The sequence below is a fragment of the Corythoichthys intestinalis genome, chromosome 6, assembly GCF_030265065.1.
Source record: "Corythoichthys intestinalis isolate RoL2023-P3 chromosome 6, ASM3026506v1, whole genome shotgun sequence".
NCBI classification, from domain to species: domain Eukaryota; kingdom Metazoa; phylum Chordata; class Actinopteri; order Syngnathiformes; family Syngnathidae; genus Corythoichthys; species Corythoichthys intestinalis.
Genome location: NC_080400.1, coordinates 41,408,223 through 41,431,841, shown reverse-complemented (window position 1 = coordinate 41,431,841; position 23,619 = coordinate 41,408,223). Strand labels below are relative to the sequence as shown.

At 38.5% G+C, this 23,619-nt stretch overlaps 2 protein-coding genes across 17 annotated transcripts in view; one reads left to right on the top strand and one right to left on the bottom strand.

Annotated features, from left to right (window-relative positions):
- LOC130917989 (alpha-2-macroglobulin-like protein 1) overlaps positions 1-5,637 on the top strand; it is a 28,410-nt gene extending 22,773 nt beyond the window's left edge. The window contains exons 31-36 of the mRNA XM_057839819.1: positions 3,402-3,520; positions 3,689-3,779; positions 3,870-3,938; positions 4,823-4,928; positions 5,065-5,104; positions 5,184-5,637. Of these exons, the coding sequence (XP_057695802.1) occupies positions 3,402-3,520; positions 3,689-3,779; positions 3,870-3,938; positions 4,823-4,928; positions 5,065-5,104; positions 5,184-5,187 (429 nt within the window). The 3' untranslated portion in view covers positions 5,188-5,637. The remainder of the gene's footprint in view (positions 1-3,401; positions 3,521-3,688; positions 3,780-3,869; positions 3,939-4,822; positions 4,929-5,064; positions 5,105-5,183) is intronic.
- Positions 3,543-23,619, bottom strand: part of phldb1b (pleckstrin homology-like domain, family B, member 1b) — a 155,136-nt gene continuing 135,059 nt past the window's right edge. For 2 of the 16 annotated variants that reach the window (XM_057839802.1, XM_057839801.1), the window contains exons 19-25: positions 21,853-22,186; positions 20,232-20,322; positions 19,782-19,928; positions 17,208-17,427; positions 11,449-11,534; positions 11,272-11,301; positions 3,547-7,795 (exon numbers count right to left, since the gene is read on the bottom strand). In XM_057839802.1, coding sequence (XP_057695785.1) covers positions 7,655-7,795; positions 11,272-11,301; positions 11,449-11,534; positions 17,208-17,427; positions 19,782-19,928; positions 20,232-20,322; positions 21,853-22,186 — 1,049 coding nt within the window. In that variant the 3' untranslated portion in view covers positions 3,547-7,654. Of the gene's footprint in view, positions 7,796-11,271; positions 11,302-11,448; positions 11,535-17,207; positions 17,428-19,781; positions 19,929-20,231; positions 20,323-21,852; positions 22,187-23,619 lie in introns of all 16 variants that reach the window. The other 14 variants (XM_057839804.1, XM_057839811.1, XM_057839816.1 and 11 more) reach the window with 11 other exon arrangements.

Here is a 23,619-nt window from a genome sequence, read left to right as displayed (position 1 = left end):
TCAGATCACTTATTTGCCATAATAAAACACATACACAGTGTGCTTATTGGAATGATTTAATTGAGGTCGGTCCAAACTGAAGATTGAAATTTGTTCAAGCTTTAAAGATCATGGCTTTGTCAACTTGCACGCTTTGTACAGGCGTTAGTTAGCCGTTTATTCTCAAAGCTGCAAAATCTAAGCGTTTTTCTGAAACTGACGACGTTCAGCACACGTGAACTACATCTTCCGTGTCGCTTATCCTCTTGAGGGTCGTGATGCACTGGAGCCTATTCCAGCTAACTACACTCTGAATTGGTTCTTCACCAGCCTATATGAAAAATTCCGCGTCAAAATTCAGAAAAACTGTCTCAGGATTAAAAGGTATTCAGATCTACCATTCTGTATGTCAAAGCAGCTGACCAGGACAGGTTAAAAAACAAAAAAAGGGAGGGAATTCTTTAATTTCCCCTATATTGCAGGAAAAATGCACGGATTCAGACTCTGCTTTTGGTTATTTTCAGTCATTGTGGCTACTGATATTTAAACAACCTGACATTATATACAGATAGGTAGCATTAGCTACCCAAAAAGGTTCAGATTGGGAAAGACCAAGTAACCTTTTGTCCAGGAAAACATACAGATGTGGCAGTGTTTTTCATACTTTTTACAACTCCAAAAAATACATCTAAAAATCAAAGTTCCACTATAACGACCAACACGAAGAAACAATTGCATACATACTCCAAATATTTAATTAAAAATAAAACAAATATCATATCCTGTAATAGGGCTGAAAGATATTGGAAAAAACTGACATTGCGACTTTTTGGGGGTTTGTGATATATTGCGATATATATTGCGATATTAAAACTAGAAGAATTTTCCCCAGATGACGTGAATAGTTCTGTTTGGGAAGACTTTGGTGGATCACTGTGACCACATTGTATTCATTAGAAACGTCCCGATCCGATCATATGATGGAAGTCGGGCCGATCGCGTCATTTTTCAGAGGATCAGAATTGGGTGAAAATGATTTGGTTTTTAATTTAAAAAATGTTTTATTGCTTCATGCTTGTACAGCCTCTCACCCTCCCTTTTGCTAAGCAGTGCGACCAAACTGTTTTTCTTGGTCACCTGTGCAGCTGGCGTTTGTTACCTAAAGTAAACAATGATTCAACAATGATCTCCTGCGTCAATACTGCTACCGGTAGCTAGGATCTGGCAGACCGGAAGTCACTCATGTCAAAATACGGTGGATCAGGTCGATTTTCAAACTAATATGCAATCGTAACCTACTTTCTGACTTCATTAGACCTCTTGAGTGGTAGATCGGGGCACAGTTGACTTGTCTTTGTTGATTTAATACTGTCTTCTCTGCTATAATAATTACCAACACGGCCCCGTGTTCAATACAAAACCCTCCTACCACAACAAAACAAGTAGAAACTAATATTTACATAGGAACTAAAGTTATACAACATAAAATATACAATATAAATGAATACTACATCACATTTGTAAAATATAAACACAGAATAGAATAAATAATAGCCCATTTAAATAAAATAAATTGAAATGAGCTAAAATACATGTAATTAAATAATAAGAATAATTGAGAGATCCTGCTTACACAATTAAATTTATTAATTTCTGTGTGGCGCTTTAACTTGAGAAAATCCACTAATAAAGCTTTTGAAAACCGTTCATAAGAAAAAAAAAATGATTCATTGAGGCATTTCATTTGTAAAATACATGTTAAAATCTTTGTCATTGGGATTGCTTTTCTCTTTAGCACAGGACTTCTTTTTTCTTCTTTCTTTCAGAAAGAAAGCTGACTAATAACTGGGGTCTGAAAGGCAAATTGTTGTTGGATTATCTTTAAATACTCGCTACTCTTTGAGCAGAATTCTAGCTTTGTATAGGCTAATGTTCCTATTGTTGAAAGCACAAAGGTGTGTAATAAACAACTAGCACATTTATATTTTGCATTTTGTTTTCTTACTGTACCGAAAATGAACCAAACCATGACCTCAAAACTGAGGTACGTACCGAACCGAGATTTTTGTGTACCGTTACACCCCTAGCCATACTGCTTCTGTCTGACAATGAATGACCTGAAAAGAATTGAAATTTATCTGGCTACCACTGTTACCTTTTCTGTTGTAAAAAAAACAACAACAACTTTAGTAAGGGGGAAGTGTAAATAAATTATATAATTAAGATTTGCTGTTAATGAAAAAATTAAAAGTGTTCGTTGGCTGTCACTGAGTAGCATTTGCGATCGCTACACAAAATATAAATTACCCCCAAGAACGGTCAGGGACGTAGGACAACCAGAGGATATAATATATAGGAAAGACAGGGCTGGTGGGAAAGGACAGCTTGTTGAAACAGGAGAATGTCATTGTCAGTCAGTAAGAAAAAGCTGTTGATAAAAAAAGCTAAGGCTGTGGCAAGGTCAGCTCGTTTTTTTTTTTTTTTTTTTCGTCTTTTTCAGCCCTCAACACTCAAGACATGTGTTTAACTGAACATTTTTAAGTACTTCCACATCTTTGCAAGTGAATTTGGCACCAGGGACATAATTTTCGGAGAGAATTGGTAGGTTTAGCTTTGTAAACATGTCCTTCGAAGATTTCCATTCATTTCCTATTGGGGACAAACGGTGGCATGTCCTCCCTTAGCAACAGTAGCTAACGTCATGAATCCTAATGAGTGGAAGTGAGGTGTTGCTTGCGGTACGCCATTCAAGACTGTGAACAACAAGGCTTACAAAACAACTGCCCCGGCTGTGCGTCTCAATCACTGTTATGCACACGTCCCCTGGGTTTTGGTTTCAATTTCCAACAAATATGTGGAACGCCATGTTTCTATTTGCTTTTGTCCAAGTGGTGAGTGCGCAACTCGTAAATTCATTCTAAACATGTTATTTATTATTATTATTATTATTATTATTATTATTATTATCATCATTTTTAATCACTAATTCAAACATTTCCCTTTCTGCTAGATAACTTAGTGCAGGTGCGTTACAAGGCAGGTGTTGAGTCTCAGCTTCCGTGTACGCAAAACCAAGCACGCTTTTGTTGTTGATATATTAAGATTTATTTCAATCATAAAAAGACTGCTCGCAAAAGCGAGTAGTTACGAGAGATATGTTCAAGAACAACACGGAAATAACATTGCTCAAAATCTCTGCAGACATACACACACTGTATGGCTTCGCTCTAGCAGAATCACATTTTGAAAAATACGTGTTGTTTTTTGGGCTCTCTCGGTCAAAAAGGTTCCCAACCCCTACATTACCACTTTAGATTTCTGTAGTGTGAATAATACATTGATGGACATCATTTGACTTATACCACATTCCTTATTTCGATTATTAAGTTTTAACATAAAGTGTTTATCACGACTTCTTCCAGATCACAATGGATTACAACATCCCTCCTCCTGCAGACTATTCCGCCTTCAACATTATAGCTAATACCAGATCCAAATGCAATCCAATCAGGCGGCAGATCATCCTATCTGTCAGCGTCAGGTAAGAATGCATACATGTGTCTATTCCTGTCAGTGCAGCTTACTACTGTCGAATAACTGTAAATAAGTTAATACATTGTGGACGTAAAATCTCCAAAGCATAATGACACCAATTAGTTTCGCTTGTCTCTCATGTGATTGATGTAATATGTTTTATTTTTGTTTGCAGATACCAGGGCAGGAGAGAGGAGACCAACATGGCCATCATAAACATCAAACTCCTGTCTGGATACATTTTGGGGAAGAGCTCTTTGGAGTCGGTAAGTTCATTTTTTTCTTTTCCCCTCGAATATTTCTTTTTGTCAGTTTGAGCTAGGCAGTAATACCGGTTTACTTTGTGATTTTTTTAGTTAAGAGAGGACCGCACAGTGAAGCGCGTGGAAGTGGAGGAAGGTTATATCAATATCTACCTGGATGGGGTATGAAATTTCTTTTTTTTTTTTTTTAAACTAAAAGCAGAAGGCAGTAATCACAAATAAGTGGTTTAATAAAATTCCAGGTCAAGTCCAAAAGCAATTTGCTTGTGCACTAACTCTAACCTATCATGCCTTAATCTATCCTATTTTCCCTCTTCCTATCCTTTTGGTTATTAGTTGTGTCCCCTGCACACATGATGTCCGCTCCGTAAAGGTAGTCATATACTGTATATTTAATGTTTTTGTAGTTCTGTTTCCTGTTTGTCCTTTTCTCTCTCTACTCTTAAACCCTCTTCTGTCCATCTACATTTTCGAATAAACAACACAATCGAAACAATCACAAAGGGAGGATACCAGACTCCCCTGTGGCACATTAAAAAAAATTCAGCATTTGAAAACACCCAAATTTATTATTCTGCATGTTCAGGCATTTGAACAGGACAGGTAAGAAAAAAAAATAGGATGAAGCAAAAATGTGCAAACCTTACCAGGATAGCACATTTAGGCCCTATCATGCTTTTCAATGCACACGTACAACCATTTCAGTACTTTTTGCAGGTCTTGCTGTTACCGATCAAGAAGCCGGATGGCAAAATTTCCGTTTGATCCGTGCAAATTTACAATGATGTCCACTTTTATGCCAACCTGCTGATGACACTCTGTGAAACTCCAAGCTCAGTGGCCACTGCCCTCTCTGAACATCCTGTTTGAAGCTTTGCAATGGCAATTAAAAAAAAACTCAGGTCGAGGATGAATTTGTCACCCTGCTGCTTAGACAGCGCAAAGTAGAAACACATACCTGATTAGAGATGGGAGTACTACAGCGAGCTGGACCACATTTATTTGGTGGAAATATGACTTGAGTGGGGTGTGGTTTGTGTCTGCAGCTGAGGAGAGATGAGTTGGTGACTTACAGCATGACACTGGAGCAGGAGATGTCTGTCAGTAACCTGAAAGCAGCTGCGGTCAAAGTCTACGACTACTACCAGACGAGTAAGACCCTCATCTGTTGTTCCTAGCCTGACATTTTTCAAATCTAACACTAGCGTGAATGTAGTTTAAAATTGCCGCTATCAAAAACCGTCACCTTATCGTTACATGTAATCCAACAATTTATTCTTTTTCCCAGGTGATGTAGCCGTGACAGAGTACACATCACCTTGTGAGGAGTAAGTCACATGGATTTGCCTTTATATGTTGAATTTGAAACCCTGAAGCAAAAGACTAAAAATTTTGTTTGCTTTGCAGGTGATTGTTTCAACAAGGTTGAAATGAACAGAGACGACAACTCAGATTTATATCTGGGAGATTACTGTAGGTGTTCATCAACTAAAGTCGTGTGGGGTGTTTTGATTTGAAGGGACTCCTGTGATTGCAAATGATGTTCTTTCCTTTTCTGTGTGGATCTTTGTTTGACAATTCTAAACTGACGCATTAGGGTTCACTGCCTCACCTCAACACCAGAGACCTCTTATCACTTTTAATGCACTGGAACCAAGAAAATCACACTGTGTTCTGTAACAGTTTTTAATAGGATTGACAAATCCTTGTTTTAACTCAAAAGTGGAGAATGATACATACACGGTACCAATAACTGTAAAACACAATTGGTAAAAAAAAAAAAAAAAAAAAAAGAGTGCTTTGTGAGTGTGGTGTATGTTTGTTCAGGGTGGTGCTGTACCTTTTTTTTTTTGTAAGTAGATCACCTTCATCACTACAGTACCATATTGGAAATTTGAACATTTGATTTGAAATGTAACAATCATGAAATAAAATTAACATTAAAATGGTCTTGTATCATAGTGTTTCATTTCAATAATATACCTCCATCTTGGCACCTTCTTTATACAGTATTAATATTCTTTCTTTTTAACATATATATCAATATAGTATATCAACAGACAGGCTTTAACAGACTTGCCAATGTCAAATTTGGTTTGCACACATCAAGTATGCATTAAAGGCATAATATATTAAGGTCTTTAAAAATATTTGTAGGAGGTAAAACATCACTATCTGAGGCACAACAACCTTAAATGATCATGCCCATACAACTCAACTACACACAGTTCCAGATCCTCTTCCTCTGCTTGTTATAAACCTAAACATTCATGGCACAACTGGAGACTCACAAATTCATGATCAACACATGACCAACATTTAAGTCACCCTTGTGTATATTCGAATCACAGTGGGAATTGAAGTAGTGTTGCAATGCATTGTGCTGCATGGGAGATGACTGAGTATGTCGCGCATTATGCAAAGACAAAGAGTAGGTTATGAATGTTAGTTTGGTTAACACATAATATGACCCTGACGATGAATATATTTTTGTTCATTGTTATTTTATTACACTGTTTAAAAACAAAAACATTTTTGAATTATGTTTGATTTGCTTTATTTGGTATTACCGCTCTCTACTAGCTGTGGTGTGGTTTCTCTTTTGCTTTTTTTTTTGTGTGAGGCTGATCGCTTACAAGCTGTGTAATGTTAAGTTAGCTAAAGGCTTGCAAGTCTAATATATGAAAAAAAAAAGTGGGTGCGGTTTTGTGTTCACACAATGGCAACATGACATTTCACAGCTGCACGTTGCTGTTCATTAGTAGAGGGGCTGTACGTTAGGCAGGTTTGCGAGGTGTCTTTATTTTTGTATCGTTATATTTTATATGCAGACACCTTACTTGGGGGGGGGGGGTAGATAATTAGAGCAGACATAATGCGATGGGGAACAGGCTACTACTTGTCTCAATATTTAGTGTACACTTATCACAGTGGGATTTGACCAAAGCTCAGCGGTACTAAAGTGCACAGCGAATTAAACAAATGTTATTAGTGTTGTAATGTTAAGCAATAAGACTGGAAGCATGGGGGAAAAAAATCCAGTATTTTCGCTGATCCCAAGATGAGACAAAACTTGTCTTGGGGATAAATTTGAGGCATTATACAGACCGTGATCGTAAGTGACCCTAAGACATGCTAAAAGGTCAGCATCAATAATGCTAAACAAATAGCCAACTGGAATTATGAAAGAAAATAACTTGGATTTTTAAATAGTTGAATCACGTCAGCACTGTGGCTTTAACAGTCATCTAATCTAAATACACAACATACTCACTGTCATCACAAGTTTGAAAGGGTCAAATGAGTGTCCATATTGAGCAAATCTGCGCTACCGGATTAAATTCTGAACCACAATGGCTCCAAATAGTGCATCTGTGTTTTAACATTTGTCAATGCTAGGAGAGATTTGGAGTGAGTCTTCAAAGTCAAGCTCATTGGTAAATAGAGCAGCACATACCGGTACTACACAAAGTAAGGAGGAGGATGCAGAGATTTGCTGCTGTTGTTAATACAAGTGTACATTTACACTTAGCTTTTCACAGCTCAAACAAATACTCTAGCTTTTTGACATTTGGCAATTCTTTCAACAAAGTAAAAAAATGTAGTACAAAAGATCTCCATTTGGCAATATAGAAAGGCTTTCAATAGTCTCAAAGGTTTACATTTTTGTTTTATATACAGAAGTGTGTGTGTCTGTGTTTACTCTTGGAGCTCCCTTTTTTCAATGAGTGGCGGTGAAGACACAGTGACGGGTGTGATTTTGAGAAAAAAAAAAAAACAACAACAACAACAACAACGAAAATAACTAAGCTATGGACTAGTAGTTGGGAGTGTCTTTAGAGTCCCTGCCGAAATTTAGCTTGTCATCGCTTGCGTGGTCAGTTGAGGAACTGAGTGTAGCCCTCAGCACCCGTGACAATGGCGTCCATCCAGATCCTCATGGCTTCTGCCGAGGGTGCCACCATGTAGTAGAGGCGGTCGTGGGTCTTTACGCAAAACGTTAAGGCGGGGTTTGGGCTCTGAAGAACACAGACATGAATTTTAGACAATAGCTTTGCTGCATATTTTTGAACTCAGTATTGTGGACATTGTTGGAATGTTCACTCATTTCAGTCAAATTTGTAATTGAAATTGTTATTTTACTTGCAATGTCACGCTTCAAACTTACACATTAAAATACACACATAATAATACTTTCTCAGTTCTATCACATACAGTAACATGAAAAGGTCTTGGGCAGCTCTTAGAATTTTAATATAAAAAAAATAAATAAATAGACAAAAACGATAAACAGATAGATGTTAAAATCACACAAAAACATGCAAAAGCATTAAAACAGAAAATGTGAAATTAATGTGAATCAATAAATACTAATTTAATTGTAGTCTAACTTTAAAGTTTGCCTCCATTGGCCATCTGAAAATAAATATACAGTATATGGTTCTCGAAGCAATTTTTTACAGTTTGATAAATATCCGGTGTTATGATATTGGTGTCTAATGTTATACTCTATTTGCCAAAATTAATCCCTTGGTCAATTTTCATGCTTGCCAGCATAGTAGAAACGAATGAAATGTGAAGTGTTTGACTGGGCTTCCACCAGTTACTCTTGAGTGATATTCCTGATTGTTGTTATTTTTATTGTCATATGTGTTTGCGATCAAAAGAACAAAGGCAAACAATAATAGTGTTTATAGTACTAGTGTTGTTTTTGTTTGTTATCGAGGCAGACATACGCTTTGAAATTCGTCAAAATAGCTCAGAATCCCATGCGAGCACGTCCCATCAGGGGCATTTCCACTCCTCAAAAACGCTGCAACATTACCTGCCCACTGCTGGCAGAGAAATTTGCACATGAGTTGTCATGGCATCTCGGACACAACGAAAGGGCATTTACATGACAACGGCAACAGGGGTGACAACGCAAAATAATTTCCAGAGAGCCCTATTATTTAAACGGTGATTGCGTTTTGTGGGTGCTGAAAACGCAGAAATTTGAAAAAACCTTCGAGAGTGGAAATCTTGAAAACGGTCCCCCCTGTCGTCACTGTCTAAAGAGTTGACAATGCAAAAGTGAGTATTGGGTAACAACGGACTCCGGAAAAGTAGGTAACGGTAATGTTCCAACATGTTTCTCAGTGAAGGAGGTGAAGATACTTATGACGTCACTGCATGCGGACAGTCCGGCAGTGTATAAAACATGTCTAACTGGATTCAACATTTTTCAAGAATCTCGTCAACTATTCACTACTGTAATTACAGCCTGATGCGCTTCGCCGTTTTGTTATTTGACAGTTTTTATTTCAGCCGCAGGAGTGCTTTCTTTCTTTTTTTTGGTTCTGCCACCGACACATTGGAAATGTATAATACATTGGCAAATTGGAGGTTTCATGCACTTTCGCACCCCCACACATAATCGTCGTGTAAATGCGGACTTAAAATCACAGCAAAACGGCACTTTTGCGTTATTGCATTAGAATGTTGTTGTGTAAACGTGGCCTAAGTTAACTTTAGTCCCATAAGTGTAAAATAAATTTGTTTAGATGCAATTTTTCCTTGATTACGCGAATAGATTTTTTTTTCAGCTGACTATCAACGGTGGGCATTAAGGTGTCCAAATCCTCAGAATTTTAGCCTCTCAAAATTCTCGTTTTAGCTCTTGGCATTTGAAAAAAATCTAATTTTTGTTTGAAAAAAAAAGGTCAATATTTTGAATTGTCTTTTTAGGGGAGTCATCAATCATAATGATTGTGTACTTTATGCAGTGACAGTCCAAAATAATGTCCACATCTTTAATACTAATATGGATTTTTTTTTTTAAACCAGTTGATTGATTTCTCAAAATTAATGAGCTATTTATGGTAAATGGTGTTACACTTGTATAGCGCTTTTCCACTTTTCAATGTTCCTCCTTTCAAGGTGCTCAAAGCACTTTACACTACATTGCCATCCACCTACTGGTGACGCAGCTCCAGGAGCAATGTGGGGTTCAGTATCTTGCTAAAGGATACTTAGGCGAGTTCATCAGGGCAGAGAATCAAACCCACAACCTGTGGGTTAGGGGAAACCTACTCTACCACTGAGCCATGCCATGCCATCCCCCATTGTCATTTAAAGACTTATTGATTCCAGGCTTGGAAAAATCCTTTATTTCTGCCAAAGACTGGGCATTTTAGTTATGAAATGAGCAGAGCAACAGTGCAGCTTTTACTGTATTTTTAAGTATAAACTTACTTGCATTACTTGTAATGAAAAAGCACATTTTTTTAGGTGAGCAAAAGTATCAGAACAGATAGAACTGTTTTGAAGTCGTTCCTATTTTGTCTCCTCAACAGTAGGGATTGCAGGACAACAGATCTGCAAATTGACACGATTGTATAAAAGTGAAGTCTACATCAACTTCTTAGGGGCAAGACACATGGCAGGCGATGAGCGATGGCAAAATGCAAAAGTCATCACTGTTAACCTGAAAGCCAACACATGGGGCGCGATGCGACTGCAGCGGCAAGTGACAGCGACACACACTGCCCTTTGCCTGTGCGTCATCACTAGTAACTGATTGGCTATGAATTTAAGGGTATTTCAAAGCCAAAAACTTCCCATACTGCTACTTTTTCATTTATGTCCCAGAAATCATGACAAGAGGTATCATAAAGCATGTGCTTGTCACACACTGCTATGATTACATGCTCCCCCATGTTGACAAGTTTTTTTCAATGTTTTTTATTTGTCGATCAATGAATCCGTTGCTGATTGGTTGTAGTGCTAGACAATAGTGACAAAAAAAAAACAACAAAAAAAACCAAAAAACTTACACCGTAATTCCTGGACTATAAGCCGTCACCCACCAAATTTGACACGAAAATGGCATTTGTTCATAGATAAGTGGCTCTGAACAATAAAACAGGATATTTACACAAAACGTATTAACCGGGAACACTTTATTTGACAGTGGCATCGTAAGGTACCAGCTTTGGTTTTGAAAATATTTGAATTTGTAGTTTTTGAAAATAGGCCCCCTACAAATTAGCCCCGTTTCCCATGTCATGTCAATAGGTTATGAAGTCTATGCTATGTCCAACACAAATATTTTTAAAATTATACTGGAAAAATATAAGAGCTGCCCTCACAGTTTCAATACTTTAAAAATGGACAAAACCAAAACTAAAAAGTTGCACAAGAGGTTTTCCCAGTTGTGTACGTTTAACAATCCAAAGAAAAATTATTAAGTATCCCGTCATAAATGTAGGGATATATCTTGTGCCTCATGAATAAGTTAGATCAGGTATTCTACACAAGACATTCGACGGGGGTCCAAAAGGAAAAAAATAAGGGCCAAGGGAACAAGCAGGATTAGCAGATCAAACAAAACACACTGACACGGAAATCCAACCTGAGGATTTCAGGTTTCACTCATTCGCATTCACTGGCAGGTTTGTAACCACGGGGATGAGTACGATTAGACAGGTGAACAGGCAGTGTGCTGGATACATACACTAGTCAGATTCAAGTTGAAAAAGCCCCTCTAGAGGTGAGAGCAGCCGGCCAAAGCAAAAGTGCCAAAATAGGGAGAAAGAAAGCAAATGATGGTGTGTGCAAGAAAAAGTTGAATTGAAATAATGACCACAAAAATCAATGAAGGAAGAAATTTCAAATTCAGATAAGAGAATACCTTAGTGGCGCTGCGGAGGTGGTCATAATAAACCTCTTCGATAGCTTGGAAGTATATCACGCCTTTCAGCTTGGTCTCATGTTTGTCTAGAGGGGAAGAAAGGCATATTGCTTTGATCAAATAAGCACAAAGTAGACTTTTCATTGACAATCAGTCGCAGCTTATCATCTATCCTCAGTTGATGTCTTTAAAACAACAAGTCCAACTTTGATGATGAGCGTAATAGCGATGACGGATACAAAATGACAAGCACAGCACTTTTCAGGCCTGTCTTTTACAAGAAAAGCTGGTCTTATTGTATGCTCGCATTTGACTGGCTTCTTACACTACTCTGGTACATGCTTGCACTTTGTTTCATCAGCCACTGCAGAACTGCAGTAAGGAACCGGTGGGGAACTCAACACCCCGTTTCTACCTCCAGGCACAAACACTCCACAAGCCAACTTAAAGAGTTGTAGGTAGAGATGCAGTACTTCATTTCGAGGAATAGTTTAATACACGCTATTATCTACTAATGACCTGTTTAGCATTCAAATAGCCTGGTGTTTGCATCTCATCTGATTGAGAGCAAAATGCTACGTTGTGGTTAGGAGATGATTAGCAGCCCCCAACATTTGGGCGAGTCGCTTCTACTCACTTGATGTTCAAGGTCAAGAGATAAGGGCAAGCGATGCATCTCAATCAGCCTCCTCGGAGAGGGCCGCCGCCACGCGCATTTTAACGACGGCGCGAGTAATCTCCACGCGCCTCCTCACTTGAAACAAGGTGTGCTTTAAGAGGCTTTAAGCGGAACCTTCAGAGGACTTCAAAGGCCCAAAAGTGAACAAGTGTCCCAACGCTCACGACGGCACATCAATGACACCGCTGCGCATGCCGCACATGCTGGATGGGGCAAACATGTTCATCCTGGGTAGACTGCCAGGTTTGACATAAATATTCAAGCTTGTTGTACTTATTTAAAGGTCTTCTAGACCCGTCCTTGAAAAAATGAACAATGATATGGAGAAAAAACAAAATAAGAAATAGTAACTGGAAATTATACAACGGCTTGTTTCTTTGTCTAACTTTTCATGTCTGACATAGCTATATTTATTCATGCACCTGATTTTTATTTCATCAATTATAATTGCAACTAAAAGACAATAATAATATAGAGTTGATAATGATTCCAGATGTTGTTTTGGGAAAACATTAGCATTTCCATATACAAAAACTGACCACATATTGTCTGTCCTTTGTACAATCATAACCATAACATTTTTGGGAATTTTGGGACTTCATGTGAAGCAAACGTTACATTATGTATTACTATAAAATATGCATATTGAGTACCAGTGTTGTTTTTCGCAGCCCTTTTAAATTTCATGATAGTTTCAGTCTTTTGGATCATAATACTTATTAGTCTTAGTCGTATTTTAGTCATCTCAGAATTCTAGTTTTAGTCGACGTTTACTAAAAATGTTTTCGTCTATAAAAATAAAAATTAAAAAATACTCCAAAAATGAATGAATAAATAAAACTTTCCAACTATTTTGCATAAACATTGACCAACGAGCACATATTGTAGCATCTACAAGGACAACGCCAACTTGGGGATAATACACACTCAGTAAACAGTACATTTTTTTTTAAAATTAATTATACCCACCTGGTCGCCCAGAGTTTCAGACACGCGTGGGGCCATCTAGCATTAGACTAATGCTAAGGCGAATGCTATGCTAATGCTACAAGTTTCATTTAGTCTGTGATGATCATTCAGCACAGACCTTTAAAGGCTAAAGCAACATTGCATATTATCTCTGGCTAAGATAAGAAAACAAATCTTGAGCCTTAAGAGGAGATGACACTGGAGTGACACAACCAGACACTGCTAAGATGCACGCTGATTACATATAAAATATTACACATTGTGAACATGTGACGGACACTATTGCGCATTTTCGTCTCATTCTCGTCTCGTCAGACAAAAGCTGGCATTAGTCCCGTTATATTTTGTCCACAAAAACATGTATTTAGCTAGTTATTGTCATGAAAAAAAGTGTTCGTTGACAAAATATTTTCGTTATTGCCATCGTGGACGAAAACAACACTGCTGAGCACTCATATGAACAATGTGTATCTGAATAATTATACCATTTAAATAATGACTTCAAAATTTGATTTTGGGAAACCCTACTCTTAACTTATTTGCTCCCAAAAACCTATAAATATGTTCTATTCTTAATTGTTTCAGTGTCCCAAAGACATATTTATACGTCTTTTACGTTTTTTTTCACAAGAGACATCTCTGGGTTCTGATTCAACTTAGTTCCAAAGCACAGCGCTGAAAATCCATTTTAAAGCAATAAAACTGGCCACTGGAGGGCAGTAGTGCATTTGGTAACACCCGCAACCCAGTTCAACAGAACGAGCCGGGGCGCCGACGGAAGACGACCGAATGGACGTCCAGGATGCCAGGCGGCGGACGACCGAGCAGAACAACCGGGAGGACGCCCGGGATGCCAGGCTTTGGACGACCGAGCAGAACGACCGGGACCACCAGTGCAGCGGACGATGCCGTTGAGTCCGTGCTGCTCGCCAAGCAGAGCCCGCGGCGCCGTGCTTGGCCGCTCGCGTCCCCCGCACCCTCCAGTGTCCCGCACGGAAACGCGCACGGCCAAACCAGTTTCTCCCCAGGAACACAGGTTCCCCAGGCGAACTCTGCCACGAGGCAGTGGTCACCACAAAAGAAAGACTAAAAAAAATCCATCTTTATGAGTCAGTGGCGATGAGGGAAAAGTTTACCCCGGCTGTCGCAGCCACAACAGCGTCATCTCTCAGTTAGTTATGTGTAAATAAATTGTTACTTTGCTATCAAAAGCTCTATTTGTCCTGTTGTTTATGTTATTTTGTAAAAGGAAAACATTATTCAGATGTTTGGGATGTAATTAAATCAAAAAATAGCTGTGTTAAAGTCAAAGTTGTATGTATGCGTTTATAAAAAGCTCAATTTCTGTTTTTTCATCAGAAATTGGAAAATTGCCCAAACTAAGCTATTTTCTAACGCTGATTTCTAAAGAATGGAAAAAGATATTAACTTTTTTTTCCTGCTGAAAGAAAGAGTCTAATCTTTCTTTATAGTAATTTTCTGTGGGCCTTGCAAAATCAGTCAAAATCCAGTAAAACGGCCAGGAGCGAAGGGGGTTACACCGGTGAAAATGGCTGGGAGTAAATGAGTTAAGAGTCAATGTAAATGAATAAAAAATGGTGCCTTTTCAACAATATTGCAGCAGCCCCTTATGATATATTGCTAAAATATACACACACATACAATAAAAGTGTTGCAGGGTCTCTGCAGGTTTCAACAAGCCAAATTTAAGACTTTTCAAGACCATATTGAATACAGTTCCCTTCCAGATCCATTCCACATCAATACCGGCAAAAAAACGTTAAAAAAAGACTTGAAGGAAAATGACCTGGCAGCACAGGTAGTTTCGCTTTGTAGGTACAGTGGTATGAAAACGTATCTGAACCTTTTGGAATTTCTCCCATTTCTGCATTAATTCACCATCAAATGTGATCTGATCTTTGTCAAAATCACACACATTTAAAAACACTGTCTGTTTTAACTAAAACCACCCAAACATGTATAGGTTTTAATACAGTATTTGCATGCAAACAATGACAGCAGGGGGACAAGTAAGTAAGTGAACCCTCTGCCTAAGGACACTTAAAGAGCAATTAAAACCAATTTTTACCAAACAATTTAAGTCAGGTGCGCGTCCAATCATTGATGAGAGGTTTAAAGCTGCTCTGCCCACTAAAAACACACACCTGGTAAGAAATGTCTTGATAAGAAGCATTGTCTGATGTGCATCATGACTCGGTCAAAAGAGCAGTCTGAAGACCTGCGACCAAGGATTGTTGATTTGTATAACACTGGAAAAGGATACAAAACCATCTCTAAAAGTCTGGATGTTCGTCAATCTGCAGAGAAGTTGTCTACAAATGGAGAGAGTTTGGCACTGTTGCTTCTCTCTCAAAGAGTTGCCGTCCACCAAAGATGAAGACAAGAGTTCAGCGCAGAATACTCAGAGAGGTAAAAAAGAACCCTAGTCCGTCTGTCAGACAGTTGAAGCTAAAAAGAGGATGGATGCTACAACAAGACAATGATCCAAAACACAGAAGTAAATGAACTTGAATGGTTTCAAAAGAACAAAATACACGTTCTGGAGTGGCCAAGTCAAAGTCCAGACTTGAACCCAATTGAGATGCTGTGGCATGACTTAAAGAGAGCGGTTCATGCCAGACATCCCAGGAATCAGACTGAACTACAGCAGTTTTGTAGAGAAGAATGGGCCAAGATTAGTCCTGATGGATGTGCCAGACTGATCTGCAGCTACATGAAGCGTCTGGTTGAAGTTATTGCTGCCAAAGGGGGGCCACAAAATATTAAATGTGATGGTTCACGTACTTATTTTTCCCTCTTCTGTCATTGTTTGCATACTATCCTCATTAAAATAGAAAACCTATGAATGTTTGGGTCGTTTTAGCTAAAGCAGACACCGTTTTTCATCTGTGTGATTTTGACAGAGATAAGATAACATTTGATGGTGATTTTATGCAGAAATGAGTGAAATTTCAAAAAGTTCAGATACTTTTTCATACCACCGTATGTTATAGCGTCCCCAAAAATCAAAACATTTAAAAGTGAGACTGAAGTTCATGCTAGTTCTAAATAAAGGTAAAATAAATAGATTTTTAAGACCTTTTAAAATTGGATTCATGAGATTTTAGGGGAATTTTAGACATTTTAAGGCATTGAATTCTATTTATTGGATTTAATACCCTGTTGTTGTTTTTTTAAGATATAAGACTTTTTAAGATCCCATGGATGCCCTGTGTTGTTACCTTACCATTCAAGAAAGACAATCTGGAAACGTACTCAAAACTCATTTAGAAAACCAAACAAAAAGGGGCAACATGAATTAAAAAACATCTAATTGAAAGAAGCAGCACGGCAGATGAACAGTACAGAAAATGAATGGATCTAATTGAGAGCTCAAAGAATACAGTAGTTTGACATTTTCTTGAATGGTAGAGCCGACCCCCACCCCCCATCCCCAAAATTAGAAATGTCTTCAATCATTTTGGTAACTTCTTAAAGCTCTTTCACCGCCAACCTTTTGAGTTAAAATGAGCGGTCAATGGCACCCAATGACTCTCACAATTGACAGCGATAGACGCCGAAAGTGATCATTCACTGCTTGTTCAAATGGATTGAGCATCTGTCACCCTCAATGACAGCCAATGAGTTCATGTAGTATTTATGATTTTGTAAATTTTAAGTTACGTCAGTGACTATTGTTTTCATTATTATTATTTTTTTTCCATTCTCTAACAGGAGCAATTCAGTTTATACATTTTTTAAATACAGTTTATTTATTTGGGCCCTAAGTAGCTGATCAATTGCCCCCTAAATTTTAAGGGCAATTGATCAGCAGTCATCTTAAACAAATGCAAATATAAATTAAATTAAAAAGAAAATTCTGAGGCAAATTTGTTTCTTCACTTTGTCTGGTGTGAATGGTTGGTTTAGCGAAACTGGTTCAGAAACACTATGAACAAGGAATTAAGAGGCCAGTATTCAAATCCAGTTCTCAGGCTGTCATGGATTAGTATTTTTTTCCACCAGTAACAAGATTATCGCTGCCTTTGTTGGAAGCTTGATTCAGGAGTAAATCCTTTGGAACAATACTCATATAATAAAATGTTCTTACCGACGTAGTACGAGAAAGTCCTTTTCATGCGATCGAAGACAAACCAGCGTTTCTTCCATGACTTGATCTTGCCTCCCATCTTGACCAAATAGCCCTTACACATCTTCTCAGTGAGGATGATGTGGTAACAGGTGTCCACGCTGTGGCCTGATGTCTCAATGTGTGCACGAAGGTCAAATTCCTCTTTCCTAATTGGCAGGTAGCGCGTCATGGGACGGGCCTGGACATATGGGAAAGGAAAGGGTCAAACGGGGGGGCACGGTGAGCGTGCCTCATCACTATTATACAGTCAAAATTAATGACAGCAGCTCATCACTTGCCGGTAATAATATATTTTTCATATTTTATCATTACATTTTCATTGGTATTGTCATAATGCTGTCATATACAAATAAGTTACATATCCCAAGCCCACCATCGATAAGGGTAAATATACTATGCAGTTTAACTTCATAGTCTTCAATATCTATGATACAAATATCAATATGTTACAACATTAAACTGATAAGAATGATGATGACAAATACTTAACGGATACTGAGTTAGTTCAATACTAGCTTGATTTGATGGATCTAATGCAGTGAGGCAGACAAGGTGTTGATGAATACTGTAGAGAATAGTTTGGTTTTGCAAAATAGAGTGGTATGTCAACATACAATCACATCGACATACGATCCTTTCGACATCCGACGTATATTTTGACTCGTCATTTGTCTCGACATATGACGACATGCTCGAAATGCGACGATCTATGACAGTGTCACAATTTCATTGTTTTCCGACAACACTGCCGCACGGGGGATTTTCTTGTGAGAGAAATTAACATGAGTCCCAGAAGGTTAGTGCTGGTGGTGAAAAAAGGAAAAAGGTGACGCTTACCATTGGATTGAAGATGGAAATTAGAGAAAAATATGAGCGTGGTGTGCGTGTCAGTGAATTGGCTCGACAATACGGCCGCAATATGTCTACAATCTCGACAGTCCTCCACAGACTTCTATTCGGCAGTCTTTATAAGTTCAGGTGACAATCATCATTATTGTAACCAGCAAGGAAGTCGCCAGCGTCGTCAAGTTTTTAATCATTTATTTCAGAACTTGCACAACACAACATGGCTACTGTATATGGCTATACATATAGCGGTATATATAATCGTCGTCTCGCCCACCCGGGCAGTATGGTCTCTCCTTTCAAGCTCGGGTCCTCTACCAGAGGCCTGGTAGCTTGACAGTTCTGCGCAGGATCTTAGCTGTCCCTAGGATTGCGCTCTTCTGAACGGAGACGTCAGATGTTGTTCCTGGTATCTGTTGGAGCCATGCACCCAGCTTGGGGGTTACTGCCCCTAGTGTCCCGATCACTAATGGCACCACAGCTGCCTTCACTCCCCACATTTTCTCCAACTCTTCCTTCAACCCTTGATATTTCTCCAGCTTTTCATGTTCTTTTTTCCTGACGTTGCTATCTCTTGGGATTGCTACATCTATCACTGCGGCTGTCTTCTGATTAGGGCTGCAGCTATCGATTATTTTAGTAGCCGATTAATCGATGAACTGGTTAATTTGAATGATCGAGTAATCGGATAAGGAACGTGAAAAATTAAAGTACCTAAGCTCAGCCGCAAACAGTATAAAAAAGTAAATAAATGACGATCTATGTACAACAAAAGAACAATTGGCTAACTTGCATAGCAAAAGTCAGCTAGCTTAAATGTTATTAAATGCTGACATTTCTTTTTTACAATGCTCTTAACAAATGGTTCAGACACATACTCTCACAAAAAAACAGCTAAATATACCTATAAACTAAATTACGAATGCATTAAAAAAAACTTTAGCTCAAACAAAAGCTACTGTTGGTCTTAACAGGGTGCAGCTGGATTCATCCATGTGAAATGGGGCAGACAAGAGGGCAGTGTATCCACCCAAATCAATAAAACTAAATGCAAACACTTTCAAAATAAACCATTACAGGGCCACTTTAATGAAACGGATACTCGAATCAGCAAAATTTTATTTTAATCTTTTTTTCTAATCGATCACTCGAGTTTATCAATTAATCGATGCACCACTACATCTGATGTTTATCCACCAACACTACGTCAGGCTGGTTGGCCATCACCAGTTTGTCTGTCTGGATCCAGAAGTCCCACAGGAACTTGACTCGGTTGTTCTCGACCACCTTTGGAGGTGTCGCCCACCTTGACTCAGCACAGATGTTCCTGTACACTATGCCTGCTACCTGGTTATGTCGTTCCACGTATGCCTTGCCTGCCAACATTTTACACCCTGCTGTGATGTGCTGGACTGTCTCAGGGGCCTCTTTGCATAGCCTGCACCTGGGGTCTGTCTGGTGTGATAGACCTCGGCCTCTATTGATATTGTGTTTAGGGCCTGTTCTTGTGCTGCCATGATCAGTTCCTCCGTGCTGTCTTTCAGTCCGGCCTTTTATATATGTATGTATCAGGCAGTGACTTTACTCTAAAAATCTTAGAAGCTCATGTCTGTCAAATTAAACTTTTAATTTGGAAGACACGCTATTTCACAGTACACATTTGCAATTACTCCTCCTTTTACTGACCTGCGAGAAGTTCTTGGCTCTCAACTTAACCTCCTTCTCCACCAGCTGCTGTCGGTGCAGGGTTTCTTCCTGTAGTCTTTTCTCTGCTTCTTCCCTCCTTTTACGCTCTTCCTCCAGCATCTGATGGCGAACGGAGCTCTCCTGTTCCTGAAGGAGAGAGCTTCCGGTCAATATTTTGCACCAGCATACATGTTTCCATACGTATGATTTATTTTCTTTTTAGCCTGCTGGTCACCTTGATTGTTAGAATAGTATAAATTGTATTTGCAACTTAATTGAAGCACAAAGTGAAAAAAAAAAACTAATAATAATAAATGAAAGGACGCAAGTATGGTACTGAATCACTATATACTCCCTCATTGATCGCATCACTGCAAAAAGTCATCAATCACCTGAATTTGATTCCAAAAAATCACTATCTCCTAACATCTGCATTGTAATGGCACTTACCCGAAACTCAATAAGTCTGGCTTTCTCCATCTGTGCCTCCTTCAACATTTTCTCCATCTCTTCAATCTTCAGCACGTCCGCTCCTCCAACACTTCAAGTGAAAACAAGACCACTACATTCAAATATGAATGAATGATTTTCATGACGAGGTGAACAACAGCTTTGTTTATGTGTCCCGACTAAAAATGGAAATAGTACCTTTTTTTTTTAAAGTACGGATTCCATTTTATAACAATGGGTTGTCTGAAATAAATAAGTTCATTTTTGCACACAAATTACATCTTCATATAGACCTGTGGTTAAAAACCCTCAGTCTGATGAAGTTAGGACATGTTATTTATGACATGTAAATATAAACAATACAATGATTTGCTAATCCTTTTCAATCTATAAATTATGGAATACTGTCTACCACAAAGACAAGATCTTTCATATTTAAATTCATGAATATTACCAAGTTATTAGAGGTTTCTTTCTTTTTGTGTGTGTGTGTGTTCACTGAGCGAGTATTACTTCTTTGTGAAAAGCTGTGTGAACACAACAACCCAATTTAATTGGGGTTTTTACAATGATGCTGAAATATAACCAGTATACAGCATAGTCAAATATTTAACATATCTTGCAATTTCAAACGTGATGAAGCAAATTAAAGAATACATTTAATGCTTCTTTTCATATAGTATAGTATTAGATTGAGATCAAACAGGCCTCCTCTGTTGATCTTGTACCTTGGTCTCTAATGTACACTTTTAATTAGTGCGCAAATGCCATTAAAGTTATCCAAAATATTTTACCAATACAGTTTTGTCTCTCGTGAGCCACAATAAAGCTGTGAGCAATGGTTTAAACTGAGAGAATCCTGCAGTGAACACTTTAGTAAAACAGCACACAACCTGGCGCCAACAGATGGTCTTCAAATTAAAACATGCAGATAAAGTCTTTAAATGGTGGGGCGCAATCTGGGAAATGGTGCCTGTGGGTGCTTTTGTCTGTGCCTGACTGAATTCTTCATAAACTGGCTAAAGGAATTATTCGAAATTGTACAACTCTCATCTAACCTCATTATTAATAAATCTGTTGCTATACCACAGCCCGATTGCCCAATAATAATGATGTCATTTAATATAAATCCAATCTTTGAACAGCGCCTCCCCACATACTTGGGATTTTCGACTCACATATTATTTTCAACCAATCCTCCATTATAATATTCGTCTCAAAACACAACAATTCGCTTCACAATTCGTTCTGATGACGCCAAAGTAGCATCTATTCAAAAAAATTGTCCCACTTTTTTCCCCTTTTAGACAGGGTTTTGGCATAATAGTGCACAAAAATTAAGTTGAAATGCACATCAACTGAGAGACTGAGAGTCTGTTTAGTTCAGCCTAAGATGAGACACACAAGCACATTCCCACATGTACACATACACTTCCTATATATGTAAAATGAGTTTAAAACTGATTTTTAAACAGCTTAAGGATCATGATTGGATTAAGACTGTTCACCACCGAACCAATGAGCACCGTTGAATATCACATGAACCAAAATGTCCATGAAAATCAAATCATAACGCCCAACAGTGTTGACGGAATTAGAGCAAAGCGATGTTCTCGCTCACCTTGACAGATTATCTGGCGAGCAAGCAGAGTTGTTTCCTGTGGACACACTGGTGTCCATGCTGTCAGAACTCTCCAGGCTCAGCGTGTCATAAGGCCGCTCACTGGCTGATGCTGGATTGTGATGTAGAATGGAGTGCTGGACCAAAGGAGGGGGGCCTGCAGACCTGTGACTGAGTGCAGGACTGTAGGACATTACCGGGGGGTAGGATGGCATTGAGGTGATGAGGTTGGGCTGCGAGCCATGGAGCGCCTCCCACTGACACTGAGCCTCTGCTGCTGCTCTCTGCTTAAGCTCAGCCAGACGACGTCGCTGCTCTTCAATTACCTGTTGACCTGAAGAATTTGAGACTTAATACATTGTTTGTTTCCTTTTGTTTTGTGTCTATTAGCACTGGGCGAAATGGTAAGAATCTTCTATCACAATATGGACCATTTTATATTTCGTAAAAATTGTGTCATGTTTGATAAATTATTTAAAATAAAACTATTTTTTGGTGGCTGATTCTTTCGCAATATAGTAGTAGTGGCAATGTGTGTTTACTTTCATTGACCTAATGCCCATTCGATCGCTGCTAGGCTTTCCAGTTAAAGTAGACTGGACATCAATCCCGTCAATGGTACTGTAACATGATCATTCATTGGCAGCCCTCCCATTTAAAATTGATTGGACATTTATCAGCATCAATAGCAACAAATGAGTTAACTGTTTGACTGTTGTTTATTGATACACCATAGGATATGTTTGTGTTGTTTGATGTACACCTACAGTTAGGGATGGGAATTGATAGGATTTTTACGATTCCGATTCCATTATCGATATTGCTTAACGATTCGATTCTTTATCGATTCTCTTATCAATTCTAATTTGGGGGGAAAAGAAGAACAAACGTTTTGATTGGCATCGAGTTTGTTTAATCAGAAGTCACAACCTTACAAACTCACAACGAGATCAAAAGAGGCCCAAAGCCTCAATGTTAACTGTGGCAATAAGTGGCAAATACACAAGAATGTGTAACATTTTACTGAAACATTTATCTAATAGAAATAAAAAATATTGGTATATATTGGCAGGTAGGTTGTTGTTCTGCCTTTGGCAATATGTGTTAAAGCAGGGGTCCCCAAACTTTTTCCTGTGAGGGCCACATAACCTTTCCCTTCTCTGATGAGGGGCCGGGGTCAGTTTGTAACAGATAAAGTGTGACGATTGCAGAAGTGCATAAATGTAAAAAAATTATTGTTTTTCAGAAAGCCACAATCAAATAACCCTTTCTGGATTCTTCACAGAATGAAAGTAAATAAAATAAAAATAATAATATAATATAATAATAATAATTAATAATAAAAACACTATTAATTAAATATATAATAACCAAATAACCCTCTCTGAATTCTTCAAGGAAAAGGCCAGGAAATAAATAACACGATTGAGAAAAAAAAAAAAAATTCAAAATGGCCGGACCAAATGTGGAGGCGGGCCGTATTTGGGCCCGGGCCGCAGTTTGGGGACTGCTGGGTTAATGTGTATTATTTACCATTAGCATGCCTTTTAGTTTTTGTGGCGCTTACACGCTCAAGTGGGGGCGCCCTTGCGCTTCCTCACGCGAAGAAGAACGCGCTCACGTGAAGAAGAGCGCGCTTACACCCGAAGAAGAAATGCCACATCCAAGCGAGTGAGCGAGTTAGTGAGAGAGGGAAACACTTCTAGGAGCCTACGTTCTTTGTTAATGTTAATATCTACAGAGGCAACGCCTGTATGTATCATCTTT